The 17,174-nt window shown below is 34.0% G+C and overlaps 2 protein-coding genes across 2 annotated transcripts; both read left to right on the top strand.

The window, feature by feature from the left end:
* The first annotated feature begins 13,432 nt into the window (after positions 1 to 13,432).
* On the top strand, positions 13,433 to 14,077 carry LOC149885737 (uncharacterized). The gene has a single exon (XM_090094248.1). The coding sequence runs from the start codon at positions 13,433 to 13,435 to the stop codon at positions 14,075 to 14,077; it is 645 nt and encodes a 214-aa protein (XP_089950374.1).
* A 297-nt stretch (positions 14,078 to 14,374) lies between these two features.
* Positions 14,375 to 14,968, top strand: LOC149885736 (uncharacterized). The gene has a single exon (XM_090094247.1). It carries the CDS (start codon positions 14,375 to 14,377, stop codon positions 14,966 to 14,968), a length of 594 nt encoding a protein of 197 aa, XP_089950373.1.
* The last annotated feature ends 2,206 nt before the right edge of the window (positions 14,969 to 17,174 follow it).

The raw sequence follows: 17,174 nt of genomic DNA, 5'->3' as shown, positions 1-17,174 counted from the left end.
GCAAGCTGATCCGTCCATTTCAAATCACTCACACCAATTCCGAATTTAGCTTTTGCTTTAATCACTGGAGCAATAAGCTTTCTTTCGTTGATTTCTTTTTGAGTGGGATTGGGGATAGAATCCATCTCCTCAAGCATCATTTGATCTGCTAAATTCCTGTTCTCTTTGTCATTAAAATATTTATATGCTAAATCGTGATGGTATGCTGCATTGTCCACTCTGTCTACCGTGGAAGTCAGTCTCTTGTCCAAATTCGTACCAGGACCTGCAAAGTTCATCCCAGGAATGTGCATTTCTCCTGGAAATTTTCCCCACGGAAGCTTGATTTTGCTCAACAGCTTATTAATCGATTCCACCAAATTACCTCCTTTTGTTGATCCATGCGAAGAAACAAACTTGCATTTGGTCGTTCCGCAAGAGTCACAAGTCCCTTTCAACATGTCTGTTGTTTTTACTCATCTCGTTTTTCAAGTGAATGGTTTCGGTTTCTCTTTTGCATTTAACGCAATATATTTTAACATATATAAAAAAAGTTTTTTTATATAAAATGGAAGTTACTAATTTGTCATGGAACATTAATAAAACCAAAAGAAACAACAACAAGCTTTTCCCGAGAAACATTCGAGGAATCATCGTAGGAAAGCCCGGTTGCGGGAAAACAACGTTGCTACTCAATTTACTTCTCAAGCCTGGATGGCTGGATTACAACCGCTTGCAAGTCTTTGGTAAATCCCTTTTTCAACCCGAATACAAAATACTCAAAAGCTCCTTTGAGAAGAAACTTCCTAAAAAGGATATTCTTGATTTGTTCAAAGTGCAAAACAAAATGGAACAAAAAAACGCTAATCCTGAAGCCGTCATTGAAGAAATCTCTAAAAAATGGAACGGAGAAACAGACATGGAGTGCAAATTTTTCGAAAGTGAAGAAGACGTGCCTGAACCTGAATCCTTAGACTCGTCCAAAAACAATTTGATGATCTTTGACGACTTGCCACTCACTAAGCAAAACAAATGCGAAAAATATTAAATCCGAGGAAGACACTCCAACGTTGACTGCTTTTATCTCGCTCAAAACTATTTCATGCTCCCTAGACAAACCATCTGAGAAAATGCCAACTTTATTTGCCACTTTCCTCAGGACCAAAAAAACGTCGATCACCTCTACAGAGACCATGTTGCTGTGGACATGAATAAAGAAGAATTTAAAAATGTTCTGCAGACAATGCTGGTCTCAACCTCATGGGTTTGCCGTCATTGGTTTATCCTCCAAAAAAGACCAGGAAAAATACCGAAGCGGGTTTGACGAATTTTTATTTTTCTAAAAACTAATTAAAAAAATAATTCTTATTTAAAAAAATGCCAGGTATTATAATCGATGTAGATGGAAAATCAAGTGTTATCACAACTGAATTTTTGGATAAAATCGTTTTTGACGAAGGAAAAAGTTATGAAATGGCTTTTCTCGGTCTTGAGACTTATAACAGCATTCCAAATGTAAACAGTAAAAACAATTCTTTCAAATACAGCATGAACAATGGAGCTAATTGGGAAAACATTATCATTCCTAATGGAATTTATGATATTAAAGACATCAACGAGTATTTGCAAAGGTCTATTTCATTCACGATAAAAACAGCTTAACGCGGAAGTTGTATTATTGCAAATAAAATTAATTACTCTCCAAACAACCTTCAAATTGGAATCAATCTTAATACTTTAAAATCAACCATTAAACTTGGCTTGAATTATTTGATTGACTTTGACGTGGAGAACAGCATCGCTTCAGTTTTAGGGTTTACTAAAAGAAAATTAAATTCCAATTCTGAATACGAGTCTGATAATATCGTTAGAATTTCAAGCATTAACACCATCAGAATCGTTAACAACGTTATCGGATCGTCCTATATTAATGGAACTCAGTTAAATTGCATTTACTCCTTTTATCCAAATGTTGGTCCAGGTTTTAAAATCATCGAGAGACCAATGCATTTAATTTATCTTCCTATTAAACTGTTCAAAATTTCAACAATGGTTACTCGCATTATTGATCAAAATGGAAATTTGGTTCATTTTCGTGGAGAGGATGTTACAATACGATATCACATTCGAGAAGTAAAATAAATAATTTTTTATGTATTAAAAATGAGCAATTATCAAAAGATCAAACTTAACATCTCACAAGGTCAAGCTGATAAAATCAAGAAAACAATGCATGATAAAACTGATGCCAGCATTAAGCTCTCTCATCAAGACTTGAATGGCGAACATGTTCTCGCTGTCACTAACGCGCAATTGAACAAAATTAAAAAAGCCTACAGCAATGGAAAAGGAGTCACTCTTAAACTCAGCAAAAGACAAATTGCATACAACTCTAAAGTGGAAGGAGGTTTCATTGGAGCTCTTTTACCTTTATTAGAAATGCTTGCATCTCGTGCAGCTCCAGTAGTTGCAACTAGTTTATTAGGCGGACTTGCTTCATCTGCAGGTTCAGTCATTGGTGATAAAATCGCAGGACGAGGTGTGGTTTACTTGAGCAAAAATGGTAATGGAATGAAGATGAAAACTGTAAGTGGAAACGGATTGTTTACAACTCCGTGGACTAAAAATGTTCATGGTGATGGGCTCTTCATTAAAACCGGAAAAGGATATAATTATGCGGGTTCTGGTTTGCTGCTTGGACCTAATTCACCTTTCTCAAGCATCCCCTTCTTAGGAGCTATTCTATAAACTTTTTTGCTCTCACCTTTTTCAAAAACTTTTTAGCGAATTAAAAAATTTGTTAACAAAGTAAAATGAGAAACAAGAAAATCAATGTCTACAAAATTTTAGCCAATTTTCAATTGATGTATGGAATTGGTTTGCCTAATGAGACTTTAACCAACTTTCAATTGATAAAGGCTGCTAAAAAGTTAAAATTGAAAAGCTTTCGAGGGGTTTTTATGAGAGACGATTTACTGAAAAAGTCAAGAAGAAAAGAATGCGGGATTATCAACACGGGAGATTCAAGCACAGGTGCGTTTGATTGGGTGTGCTGGTTAAAAGACGGTGATAAGAAATATAGTTTCAATTCTTAAGGTCAACCCCCTCTTGTGGAGCTTGTTAATTATTAAAAAAGTCCCGTTTATTATAACAGCGAAGGGGTTCAATTTGGAAACACTTCTTACTGCGGTCACTTGTGTCTTTACGTCTTAAAAAAATTGAATGAAGGGCTTGACTTTCAAAGCATTATTAATACCTTGTGGTGACCTTGCCCTGAGCCCTGATTTTAATTTATAAATAAAGTCTTTGGTCCGGAATAAGACGCCATCTTGGAAAATTTTTAAAAACCTGACAAGTAGTTACCGACAAGATTATTTTATTACTTCGTTGCGGATTATGGCAAGAAAAATTTTATAACTTCAACACGGGAAGAAAGCGCACATTTTTGAAAAAAAGGTAAGTCAACAAAAAAAAAAACGCATCAAAATTATCAACCTTAAGTATGGAAAAGTATCAATAAGCCAGAACCGGCATTTCCTAGTAGTGTTGAGACCATTTAAAGTTATTTCAGGGGGTAATTTTAAACTTTGCATTGTTATAAATCTTAAACGAAAAGAGATTTTTTGATGAAATTTGAAATCTGTCGATGAATTTTGATCTAGTTTATGATAGAACAAAAAAAAAAAAATTTACGATTAAAGGAGACGTAGTTCTAGGAAGGGGGCAGTTAGGGATTGGGGCGGGGTTGGTTCAGCTCCAATTACCCTAATTTTTTGCAAGTCATCCTCATTTGCTACCAGTATCAACATACTAAAAATTTGAGTATGCCACATGCTTCTTAGTTACCTATCTTGAACAACAAAATTCCTAGGCACTGCCCTAAAATATGTGTTTTCTCCCCAAGCCCCCACTAAAAAAAGTTGTCGTTTACATTTTTTGAATGAGGAAATGTTTTCTAATGATAATCAAAAATAAAATTTCTGGGGATGTGTTGCAAGGTCTTAGAGTATGTTCCTATGCACCGTAAACTATTTTGTTTTTCATCTTTTTTTAATGGCGAAAATAGTCGCTGAGGAAAAGTTACCCATTCGTTATCAGTTTTCTGAAGTTAAAAATAAACTCTTTGCCACGTGATTAAAATTACGTAGGCGTGATTTGTTTTACATGAAAGAAAATCCTTTCCATAGAACTGAAGTTCTCTGATGCAATATTTTTTGCAAACACTAATGCCTCAAATTACTGACGTTGAGCATGATGCTGTTTGAGGAGTAGCGAGAAATGTGATTACTTCTTGAGGTGCTGTGAAAGCTTGAGAACGCTGCCTTAATAGGTGTCTAGGACATCTTTTCTCAGAAGAAATACTTCAAATGCTAGCTTTGCTATTAGCTTTTTACGCCCGAAAAACTTGATGCATCTAGAAGTTTGTAAAATGAGATGGCAGGCGTAGAAATTTGATATTGTTTATTTTGGCCAATTCTTTTATCGATTTAATATGCAAATTGTTGCAATCAAATGCGAGGGCTCAAGTGGCTTGCCAGATTATTTGTATTCTCCAGAAAAATAATTTTAATCTATTCTTAAAACTGAGAGGATTCCATCTAGCTCTTATCACTAGTGCAGGCAGCTCGAGGAGGATTAACTTTCGCCAAATGAAATACAATTTTTTTTCTCTCGTCAGTCACTAAGGTGGCAGTACCAGTCCGCTGGTGGAACATGATAATTTACTCTAATTTGCTCTTGACCTAAACCACCAATTCTCTGGGGTGCTCTAATAGTGCTTTTTCTAAAGTCTAAATATCTGACTAGAGAGACCAATTTCGCATTTTTTGAAGTCTTCTCATATAAATGAAACTAATTCTTAAAAATCTCAAACCTTGTTTCTTGGATTACTAAAAAGTTTAGTTCTTTTTGGTTTGTTGTAATATATAACAGTATTCATTTATGATAAAATATATAACAAACCAAAATATATAATATTTTGGTCCGTTGGATAGTGCCGCTGAAAGCTTCATTACCAGTACATACTAAGTCGAAAATCTGCAAAGGGCGCAGTTATGTTAATTGTTTATATAAAATTCTGCATTAAGTTTTTCACCTTGCTTATACTAAAACTCTAACCCTACTCAGCTATAATAATAAGAAAGTTTACCATTTCTTCTTCATGTTTAGGTATCAAAACCTAAATATGAAGAAGAAATGGCAGACTTTCTTATTATAAAATGATATAAGTGAACATACTTTTAAAATGTGCAGATTTTCTTCGAGATTTGTTCTAAATAAATTTCTATCAATTTGTCGGACTAAATCTATTTCGAACATACAACCTCTGAAAATTTTTGGCTTCGAATTAAGATAGTTCGAATCATTTTCGAATTAACTCAAATTTCGAACTAACCAAGACCTCCCTTCAAAAATCTTGCTTTGCAATAAAGAAAAAAATTTAGATGAAAAGTTTTTTAGGAGTATTTCATTAACAATCTCTAAAAACAACAGCCGTTTGCGAAATATGGCCAATCTGCTTACACCTTTTTAAATAATATTTTAAAAATCAATTATATAAAAAAAAAAGTACTTACTAAGTTTAATTTTACAGTTTCTCGCACAGGAGTTTTAAAAATTTTAAACAATCAAAATAAACAAACTAGAAAATAATGTAAAAAAAGCACTCTGTTTTTAAGTCAAATTAACAGTGGTTAAAAAACGGATTATGAACTCAAGCAATTTTACGAAATTCTCCCTAATTAATAAAGCTACGCGGCTAATTATCCCGCTTTAACCTTATTTTAAGAAATAATATATAAACTGTGACATTAAATTAAAGTAGGATATCATTTACAGAGCTAACTGTCTCGCTTTGGAATTACATATACAATTGAGATCTAGGATGTCTTTTTAGCTCATACTTGAACGAATTAGATGTCATGGCGGGGTTGTATGAGCCAGCTGATATCGTGGTAGAATGTTATTAGACATTAAGAGATGAAAGGTGAATAAAGATAAATAAAGTTTGAATTCTGTGTTATTTGTACATGTTAGAGCTATTGCAACTTTTTTTTTTTAATCAAAGGAAAAATTTTTTTCAAGGTTTTCAAGGCTCTTCCTTTCAGGCTAAAAATACTAAATGGAGTTATATAATAACTCGTACTATTCCAATAGTTTGATTAATTAACGGAACATAGTTTATTTTCATTCCAGAAAATTTGAGATTGCGTTTAAGTAAGTTATTTATACAAGCATTCCTTCGAACCGTATATTTTAATTCATCCAAAAAACATTCATCCTATTTTCAGATCTAGATTAAAACGCACCTTGATTTGTTTACTACTTTAAAGTGTGATCCTTAGAAAATATCAAGTACGAATTTCTAGTAAGTGATTTTACCAAGACTGGGATCCATCATCCATCGGATAAAAAACATTCTTAGAAGATTTATAGATAAAAAAAAATTTAACAAAGGTAATGCACAAGTGGATGAATGCCGTATCGGCACAATGAAGACAATCACTGGCAAAGATACTTTCAAAAAGTGCGATATCAAACCGTGTTTCACACAAAGAAAGTCGATATCTGTTGCAACATTTGAAACATTTGAAAAAAAAAAGACCTTTTTAGTTTTTCAGGTTCGTGATTTTTTCATGTTAATTAAACTTTTCTGCTACTTGGCTTCGTTTTTATTTATATTAATCAGCTCTGATACAACCTTGGTTTCTAACAGAAAACACAAAGATTATTTTAAAACATAAGTGATTGTTGTGTAATATTAGCACAATCACTGAAAACTAAATGCTGGACCTAGCTACCACCTACAGTATCGGGCGTTTCCTTAAAAATGGAGCTCTTCAAAATGCAATGGCTAAGTACAAAAGTTTAAATAAAAACACAGGTCATATTGTTTATGTAAACAAGATGGTATGCGTTTCCGAAAAATAATGTAAATCAAAAAAAATTGTTATTTATTTTAAAAAAGATACCGGGAGAAGATTGGATGGCTAATTTTATGAAGCTACATAAATTTAGTGTATGCAAACCAGAAGCAACATCAATTGCCAGAGCAATTGGTTTCAATAAACCAAGTGTAGACAAGTTTTTCAACATTCTAAGGAAGCAACGGGAAAAAAAAATTTCCCTGCTTTTTCAATCTACTTTGCAGACGAATCAGGTCTGAAAAAAGCGCCTCAAAATCCTCTTATGTTTAGCGTTCATGACTTTGCTGCTATGAAAACTACTGACCATGATGTTGTTGGAGATGAAACTAAAAATAAAAGTGCTGATCCTCAGACCATGGTAGTAGAAAATCAACATAAAAACCCAGAAAAACATAAAAAACGCTCCTCGAGAGTTACTTAAGAAACGGTCTGAGCACCAAAAAGCTATGATTCACCCTGAATGCGGACGCTAGTATGAAAAGGTTTTTTCACAAAAACTTTCATATGGATGACGAAACTAATTTTACATTGTCAAACTCCATGATTATTGGGAATGATAATTTAGAATGCTTCTCCAGACAAAAGAAAAAGCTAAATTTTAAGGCAAAGTATTTATTTGGCTCGCAATTAGGGATTGCAATCCCGCACACTTTTCAATCCCGCGGGATCCGCGCGGAATTTTTTAATTTTTGTGCGTATCCCGCGGGATCCCGCGCGGGATTATTAGGTTTCTTATGCACATTGTAAAAGGCAAAATGACAATTGTATTTTTCTTTCAAGTATTTCAGAAAAATATACTCAACTTATTAAATTGATAAGATAAGGTAAATAAAGCCAAAAAAAGCAATTCATTTGTAAATCAATATAATTCTTAACATTTAATGAACAAAAAGATCAGCCAAAGTACATAGAACATCTTTTAGCTTTACGTAGAACTATTAGCTTTATTTGTTTTTTAAAATATCAAATTGAGAAAATCATTGTAAGAAATGGGCTCTTAAGAAACAGACCCTACTTAAAATATCATCACTTAATCTACTCCTCAAAGGACTGCATATGTAACCAGCAGCTGAAAAAGCTTGCTCGGCCTCTACGCTTATTGGTGGTATGGTCATCAAGTAACTATGCGCTATATCTAGAAACTTGCCTCTTACTCCATTACTTTCATAGGCAGACATTTCCGGCTTCAATAATTTATCAAAGTCTAAAGAATCTAAATTTGGTCTCTCCTTTACATTTTCTGTCCAGCTGTTCTTGTCTTTCTGTGTTTGATTTTCCAATTCTTTTTTCAGCGATAGAATTGTAGGAATAAGTATTTGGGAATTGTTAATAAAATCTACAGCTTCTTTTTCTTCGAGTTCATTTTCTTCGTCGGATTTTTTAAGTAAACTAGTAGTCCATTTAAATTCTTATTACGAAGTTGTGTAAACCTCTTACAAAGTGCCGCGGCTAAATCTATGCTCAAAAGTGATTGCTTTTGCAATTTATCTAGCATAAATTGAAAAGTTGTTTCCACCGTGACAAGATTCGATTCTCTCCTGCATTAAAGTTCGAGACCAAGTTTTAGTGGTGCCAGGCAAATAATTAAGTCATTGAATTGGGACCACTCTTCTTGGGTGAAACGAATTTCTGACCCAACATTATTTAAGGCTTTTTCAATACACACTTTTAGTCTATGAAATCTTTCTAACATATCGAACATACTGTCCCACCTAGTTTTACAATCAAGAATCAAATGAAGCTTTTTCCCGTGTTCTTTTAGGATATATTTCTGTAAATATGTATCATTTTTGACAGGAGAGTTTTTAAATATTTTCACAACCTTTCTCACTTTTTTCATGAGATCTTTGTAATTGCTAACCAATTCAGCAGATGGTCGGTCCAAAATCATTGTCAAACCATTTTCTTTATTTATAACTTCATCATCCTCAGTTTTACCACATTCATCTTCTTCTTCACAATTTTCATATGTAATAAACGATTCTTCGACTTCTCCGCAGTTTTTCTTGTAAAAGATATCAATAACTGCAAGTTGTATTCCATGAGCATAACATAGCTGTTGATAGCAAGACATCATTTTACCGACTTTTACCATCACACTTGCTCTATCAGTGGTCATGGCAATAATGTCTTCTTGGAGGTCAATATCGAAGCTATTTAGCCTTTCTGAAACTAACTTGACGCAATATTCTGCATTACACGATCCATGGATTCGAATCAATTCAAGATTTAAGTGTTTCGCCTCCATATGTAAATTTAAGTTTAAGTATCTCTGACTATTTTGTGATGTCCATTCGTCAAACGTTATTGAAAACTTTTGATTTTGCTTTTTTAGTGATGTGAATTATTGCATTATAACGGCTTTTACAGAATCTAAGAATTTAACTACCATCGATCTTATAGCATTAGGTGAAGTAGGGAGCCGGGAACCATTCTTAGAAAACAAATACTGCAAATCTGAAGATGTGCAAAAACTATTAAATGCCATCTTTAGCAACCATGCGCGATACCACTTTTTTCATAGAAATTTCTTTTACGAAAAACGTGTCAATTGTTTTGACCTTTTTCGATAAAATTACTTCTTCGTCTTCGCAGTCGATGTATATTTTAGGCTCTAGTTCAACTGATTCATGCTAATTTGAAGTTGAAGCTCCGTCTTGTTGTAAAACGTTTGATTTTAAATCGGTGCTACGTTTAGTTTTTAAATGGATTAATAACCCTTTAGTTGATCTTTGATTAATTTTTAAAATAGCCGAACATAACATGCACTTCGCATTTTCTTCATTATTACTTTTTTTAAAATAATTCCATATAGTTTTAATTTGCGACATGCTTAGTACTTTTGTTTTAAAATCTTGATGTAAATAATTTTTAAAGACTTTTTAAAAAGTAGTTTTTAAAAGTATATTTTTTACAATTATGCACGCATGTTTTCAATTTCACGTTTTCAACGTACTCATTAACAAAAATTTCTACATAATCATTAGCGAAAATTTCAACATAATCAATAACTAAACAAAAAAAAATTTGAACGAGTTCGACTGTTTTGCTAATTAATTGTTTATTTTTGAATGATTTTTTTATATTTATTGCTAACAAAAATATTTTAATGGCTGAAGATAAATTTTTAAATTGATTTGTTTCACAAATACATTGAACACTTTTAATTTGATATCTTTTTTGTCTTTTTAGTTTAAAAGAATTGACCTTTTTTGTTTAAAAGCAATAGTTTCAAAATCCCGCAAATCCCGCGGATCCCGCAGTAGTTTTTGCGGGATCTCGCATGCGCTAAATTATTTCGGGATCCCGCCATGCGGGATTGCAATCCCTACTCGCAATTGTCCCTAAGATATGATTACACCATTAGTTAAACAATATTTCTATTTAGTTAAAAAAATTAGGTACAAAAAAAAGATTGCATTGAAAATATTTTGATTCCGTTCTACTTGAACTATAACCTGATGACAATTACGTCTGTTTGACTCACTTAAGTTTGACTCACGCCAAATGCGTCATTGCTTTGCTGGACAGTGAAGCTATCAGTTTGTGAAACTATCAATTATAATATAATTTATCATAAATTATCATAAATTATGTTCTTAAAAAAGGAAACCCTCTTAACTCTCATTAGACAAAACCAATTGAAAGAATTCGTCAGCATTTCAGTTTTTAAAAATTATTTTAGAGAACATTTTTCAAATTTTAACTTAATGATAATTTGGTATCCACGCACGGAAATATTAATCAAGCTTTTTCACAAAACTTAATCAAGTCTTATTTGCGTGGATGGACACCAAATAATCAGTTTATTAAAATTTTTATTATGTTTATGATAAAAGCATCCTTGTGTGCTAATTGGCTGAAAAACATTGCTTTTAAAAATGAATAAAGATGGAAATACAATACATGAGTTTTTGCTATTGAACTTTAGGAAAAATTTGACAAGCAAAACCCTATCCCAGGAGCAGATTACATAGTTAAATACAAGGATTGCCCTAAAGTCATTCGACAGAGAAAGGGTAGCATTGCTAGGATAAGGAGTCACCGTGAAAAATGTCAAATCAATCTCGCTACCAAAACTAAAAAAAAAGAGACTACAAGGAAATAAAAAAATGACTTGGAAACTAAAGAACTTGCATCGGCATGTTAGGAAGCAGAAGAATATGGAAGACAACGAGATGTATAATCAGATGTCGTGAATAAAGTCTTCAGGATGTAATTAGCGTATACGAAGGTGTTAATGTTTGTAGATGCTAATGTGTGTAGGTGTTATTGTTTATGGGTACTAATGTATGTAGGTGTTAATGTATGTAACTGTTATTGCATTAAATGTGTGAAAATGACGCGATTGTAAAAATGTATAAAAAGAGAGTGTATTTTGTAAAATGTATTGATTCGCAGTCAGATGTAAAAATTATTATCAAGTTCAAAAGTGACTCTTTAGTGTCTCAGGGAAAGTCTAAATAATTCCCCATACTATTTGGTGGCGACTAAATCTCTTGCAACACGATTAATGGCGACAAATCAAGCATAATCTAAGCGCTGGACAAAATAACAAATTTATTGGGAAGATTTGAAATGGCAAAGGATGAGCTGACCAGAAAAATGCTCGACGACGGCGAAAACATCGATTCGGTAGAAGAATGGCTTTCGATACCAGTAATGGAAGTAGAAGCAGCGATTGAAATCAAAAACAAAATGGTGGACAAGTTGGATTTGATAAACAAAAACGAATACGTCAGATAATTCGAGTATGAAAAACAAATCATGGAATAGCAGTTAACGATTCAAAAAGAAGCAGAACAAGCCTCATTGAGAAAACTTCAAAGCGAAGAAGAATGGTATTTAAAGAAACTAAAAATGAAAGAAAAATTGCATAAATCTCTTGGAAATGAAAAAGAAGCTACTCAACAATCCGTCAAGCTTCAAAAGTATACAATCGCAATATTTAATGGCGATTATAAAGACTGGTTACGATTTTGGAATCGATTCACTGTAGAAGTCGACTACTCAAACATATCAAACATCAGCAAATTCAACTACTTACTGGAACTCATCGAAGGAAAGCCCAGAGAGGACATACTTGGTTTACCTCATTCGTTAGAGGGATACGATGAAGCTAAACGCATACTACAAGAAATTTACGGAAAAGATATTTGGGTTCACAAAGCATTGATTAAAGATTTGGAAGGATTGACGGCTATACACAGCACGCACAAGATCAAAGAAGTTCATGACTATTACAACAAGCTTGCGAGAACTGTACGAACATTGAAAACTATGCAGAAACTAAAAACGGCTCAATCATTCGTGTATTCGTTGATGGATAAACTTGGACCAGTTCGTGAAATACTCACACAAAACGATGATGGATGGGAAGAATGGGGACTGGAGCAACTTGTCGAAAAGTTATAAAAGTACATTGAAAGGAATCCGTTGAACTCAACTTTTAACTCAAGTGACGAACAAATAAAGTGCGATAAAAAGAACGCAAACGTGCAGTCAAGGTCCTACGAACATCAAAGCACTACATTCAAACAACACAATGGCGGTCCTTATGACAAAGAAATCATGGCAACTAGTGGTAAGCATGGATGTATCTACTGTGGGTTACAATATCACAAAAGCGAAGATTGTACAAAGGTGCTAACTGTTGCAAGACGCAGGGAGATTTTAACAACCAAAAGATTATGTTACAACTGCATTGGTTACGGACAAATTGTAAATCAAGAGGATGCAGAAAGTGCAATAAAAAACATCATACGTCCATTTGTCAAAATGGGAACGCAACAATGGATGGTAAAATGGAAAATAAAAAAGAAACCATGGGAGCGGTGCTTAATGCAAGTACAACTATTCACCCGACAGTATTTGCAAAAGTAAATGGTGAAAAAGCAAGGATAATGTTGGATACGGGTGCTGGAAGTTCCTATATATGTACAAACTTGATTACGAAACTAAAGCTGAAACCTACACGAAAGGAATATAAAAATATTGAACAGCTCTATGGAATGGTGGACAAGCGTGTGGAAATCTATAACGTTACGATAAAATCAACAACGGTACCGGAATTTAGCATCAAAGTTGAATGCACCAACGCAGAAAAGGAAACACTCACCTTTTTACCCAATCCAATGATCAAGGATGTTAAGAAGCATTTTGCAAAACTGAGGAGACTGAAATTTAGCGATGATGAAGGAAGTGACGAACTTCAACATGTTCACATTATACTCGGTGCTGCTGATTATCAACGTATAAAAACCACAGAACCGGTAGTTCTTGGAAAAAATCCGGATAAAGATCCAGGAGCAGAATTAACTATGTTGGGATGGAATCTTTCTGGGAGACGAGCACAATTGAGTTCTGGTATTGAGAAAAATTTCTTATTGAACACTGGTCGGGATGAGTTTGAGCAAATGTGTAGTTTAGAAGTACTTGGATTATCAGAAACAAACAATGAGTCAATGTTCCACCAAGACTTCAGCGAAAAACTGCATCAAACCGACGAAGGTTACTAAGAAACCAGAATGCCGTGGAAAAAGGGTGTTGTTCAACTGCCAAACAACAGAAATCTTGCTCTTAAAAGATTGGGAAGTGTAACAACTCGATTGAAAAAACTTGAAAAACTAGATCAGTATAATGATATAATGATGGAACAGATCAATGAGGGAATATTGGAAATGGCACCAGAAAAACCTACGGGAGAAATTATTCACTACGTTCCTCATCAAGCGGTAAACAAAGAAAATGCTGAGTCAACGAAAATGAGAATTGTATATGATTGTTCAGCTAGGAAAGACGCTCAATCACCTTCATTAAATGACTGTCTAGAAGTGGGACCATCGCTGCAACCGTTAATATTTGACATACTCATACGAAATCGGATGAATAAACTCTGCGTTTTAGCTGATGTGAAGAAAGCTTTTCTACAAATTAGAATACACGAAATGGATAGAGACGCACAACGCTTAATTTGGTATAAGGACTTAAAGAAAATGGAATCAACGGAGTTACAATTTACAAGGGTGATTTTTGGTCCAAGTTCAAGTCCTTACATTCTCGACGCCACGATTAAAAAGCATATATCAAAATACAAGGACATTTATCCAAAAACGGTGCTTGCTTTGGAAGAAGATACTTATGTAGATGATATACAAGCAGGTGGTTTTTAAACCTGATTGTATATCATCTACATAAGTATCTTCTTTGGAAGAAGATACTTATGTAGATGATATACAATCAAGTTTAAAAATGAATCAACGCTAATCTTAATGGAAGCTGGTTTCCAGCTGCACAAATGGCATAGCAACTGCACAAATGCACAAATGGCAAGCAAATTGGAAAGCGACGCTGAGGTCAAAGCAACAAAAATACTTGGGATTCCTTGAAACAAAGAAACGGATCAGCTATCGATTTACTTTACAGCATGCATCACTATCGGAAATAAAGAAGTGATAACAAAAAGGAAAATGTTTTCCGCTATCAACAGTGTCTTTGACGTATTGGGATTTAGTGCACCTGATTTAATCACTGGAAAAATACTATACAGTCGACTATGCTTGTTAAAACTCCGATGGGATCAACAAATTCCAAACGAAATTTCAGAAGAATGGAAAACCTGGATCAAGGCAATTAGAATTAAAAGAACTATTTCAATTCCGCGGTGCGTTCTGTCTGAAAAAATCATTGAAATGGAGCTCCATGGATTTTTATACGCAAGTAAATCAGCAGTATGTGCATGCGTCTACATTGCAGCGAGTCATCAATATCCAAAAACAAGCAACTTACTTATAGCAAAAGCACGGATTGCACCAAGGGATCTAAGTATACCTAGACTGGAGCTGGTAGCGGCGCATACCTTGAGCAAGTTAATGAATTATGTTAGGAAGACATTAAACAAGTATAATGTTATTGAAGTATATCATTGGGTTGACAGTACAGCGGTACTTTACTGGTTAATAGAAAGGGGTAGTTGGTCACAGTTTGTCAGGAACCGAGTTCAACAGATACTATTGAATGGAGAAGTAAAATGGCTTTATGTCCCAACAAAAGAACCCAAGTGATCTTGGGACAAGAAGAGTAAGTCCTGATAAATTATCAAGCTTGTGGCTCAATGGACCTTAATGGTTGAAACACAAGGAAAATTGGCCAATCCAACCAGAAATAATCGAAGCGCCGAATGCATAATTTGAAACTATTAGTGTGAAAGAGAACGTCGGTATGGCAACTGAAGAAATAAAGAGACATAATATATTTAAAGAAATGTTGAGTAAACACAAGTATTGGAAGATCATAAGAATATCATCCTTCATAAAAAGGTTTATTTACAATTGTCGGAATAAATAAGGGGAGACCTGCAGTTTTGCTTGAAGAAGATATCGATTTAATAACAAGGGACGATTGCGCACTACGGAGAGTCAAGTTTGTGAAAAATTGTAGGGATCACTTAAGGAAAAGATGGATGAATGAGTACGTGCACGCAATGGAAGAACGACAACAAGCAAAGGAAAAGAGAGCCAGGTGTCGGAAGTATGGTGCTCATTAAAGACGATGTGAAGGACAAGGCACTTCTCAACATCGGTCGAATTGAAAACAACATTAAAGGGAAAGATGGAGTTATTCGTGGCTTTAAAATACGACTGGGAAATGGTTATGCAATTGAACGACCAATTCAGTTGGTGTGTGACTTGGAAATGGATTGTGGGGCAGAAAGCAAAATCGAGTCGGACGAGAGTTTGGAAACCATAGCTGAAGAGGATACCTTGAAAAGAGAAACGAGACTGGCGAACTGGATGCAAGACAAAAGATCAATTACATCATGGAAGACGAGATAGAAGATAGCTGATTAAAGCCGAAGTCTCAGCTTTAATCGGGGGAGCGTGTCGTGAATAAAGTCTTCAGGATGTAAATAGCGTGTACGGAGGTGTTAATGTTTGTAGGTGCTAATGTGTGTAGGTGTTAATGTTTACAGGTGCTAATGTATGTAGGTGTTAATGTATGTAACTGTTATTGCATTAAATGTGTGAAAATGACGCGATTGTAAAAATGTATAAAAAGAGAGTGTATTTTGTAAAATGTATTGATTCGCAGTCAGATGTAAAAAATATTATCAAGTTCAAAAGTGACTCTTTAGTGTCTCAGGGAAAGTCTAAATAATTCCCCATAATGAACACTTCTCTGCAACCTCACACCAAGAAAGGAAAATTTATGACTGATGATTCATTAACAAAGCCTATTTATTCATTTATGGAGATAAAACTGCTTTAGAGTTTGATCAAGACCTGATAGAAATGATCATCAGTGCTAAGTTACCTTTTAACTTTGTAGAAAATGAAGGATTCCGAAAATGGGCTTCAAAGTATCTGCCAAAGTTCACAGAAAAAGGTTGCCATAACTTTTCCCGTGAACAAACTTCTTCTTTTTTGTGAGGTGAACAAAGCTGTGGTATCCAGACTCAAGATTGATCTTCATAAGAAAATGCAAAGGTGACATATAGACACAACAGACATATAGACCAACCGCAATAACGACTCGTACATCTCAATAACCTTGCATTACATCGACAAGAATTTCAATAAAAAATATGTAGCTGTGCTCTGTGCTCCATTCAAGGATTTTCACACAAATATTGTAATTTCAAAAAAACTTGATAAAATTATTGAAAAAGTTTCATATCTTACCAAAACGCTTAAAAGTTTAAACGTTTTTTTTTTTTTTTTTACTGTGACCAAATTCTTCACGTAATAAGAAAAATTGAAAATAAAATGTCTACCGATATCAATAACTCGACATTTACAATAATTCTGTACAAAACATACTTTTCTAGCTTTTTTTTCTCAAAGTTTTCACAATTTAAATAGCTCTTGATCATCTATATATTCATTTATAAAGTTACATTAAAAAAAAAACGTTCCTTATTCCGTCTTATTAGACAAATCTTGAAGTAAAGTAGATCACTGATCTACAGTGATAAAGTGGATCTGATCTACAGATATATATTATTAAAACAAAATTGCGTGAGAAAAGCTATCGTAACAAAAAATTGATAACTGCGAATCTGAAACTTTGACGGCTGCATTATTTTTATACTAGATGATTTACGTTTTTTGCGTCTTTTTCACAACCATTTCATAATAGGGATTTTCTGCAGAAGCAAGTTCATCGGTGAATTCAGATTCAAGCATATGTGCGTTAGCGTATTGAGGGTCTAGCATACGTCCATTAGCGTATTCAGATTCAAGCACATGCTTATTAGCGTATTCAGGTTTA

Source organism: Hydra viridissima, unplaced genomic scaffold, assembly GCF_058129835.1.
Source record: "Hydra viridissima isolate aposymbiotic clone 2 unplaced genomic scaffold, HvirCarnegie_v1 scaffold_7, whole genome shotgun sequence".
NCBI lineage: Eukaryota > Metazoa > Cnidaria > Hydrozoa > Anthoathecata > Hydridae > Hydra > Hydra viridissima.
The sequence above is the reverse complement of the archived record's forward strand: the minus strand, read 5'-3'. Positions and strand labels throughout refer to the sequence as shown.

Bases quoted from the DNA above. Each gene is read 5' to 3' on its own strand.
- LOC149885737 (XM_090094248.1), top strand. From the start codon at position 13,433: ATGCCGTGGAAAAAGGGTGTTGTTCAACTGCCAAACAACAGAAATCTT.
- LOC149885736 (XM_090094247.1), top strand. From the start codon at position 14,375: ATGTTTTCCGCTATCAACAGTGTCTTTGACGTATTGGGATTTAGTGCA.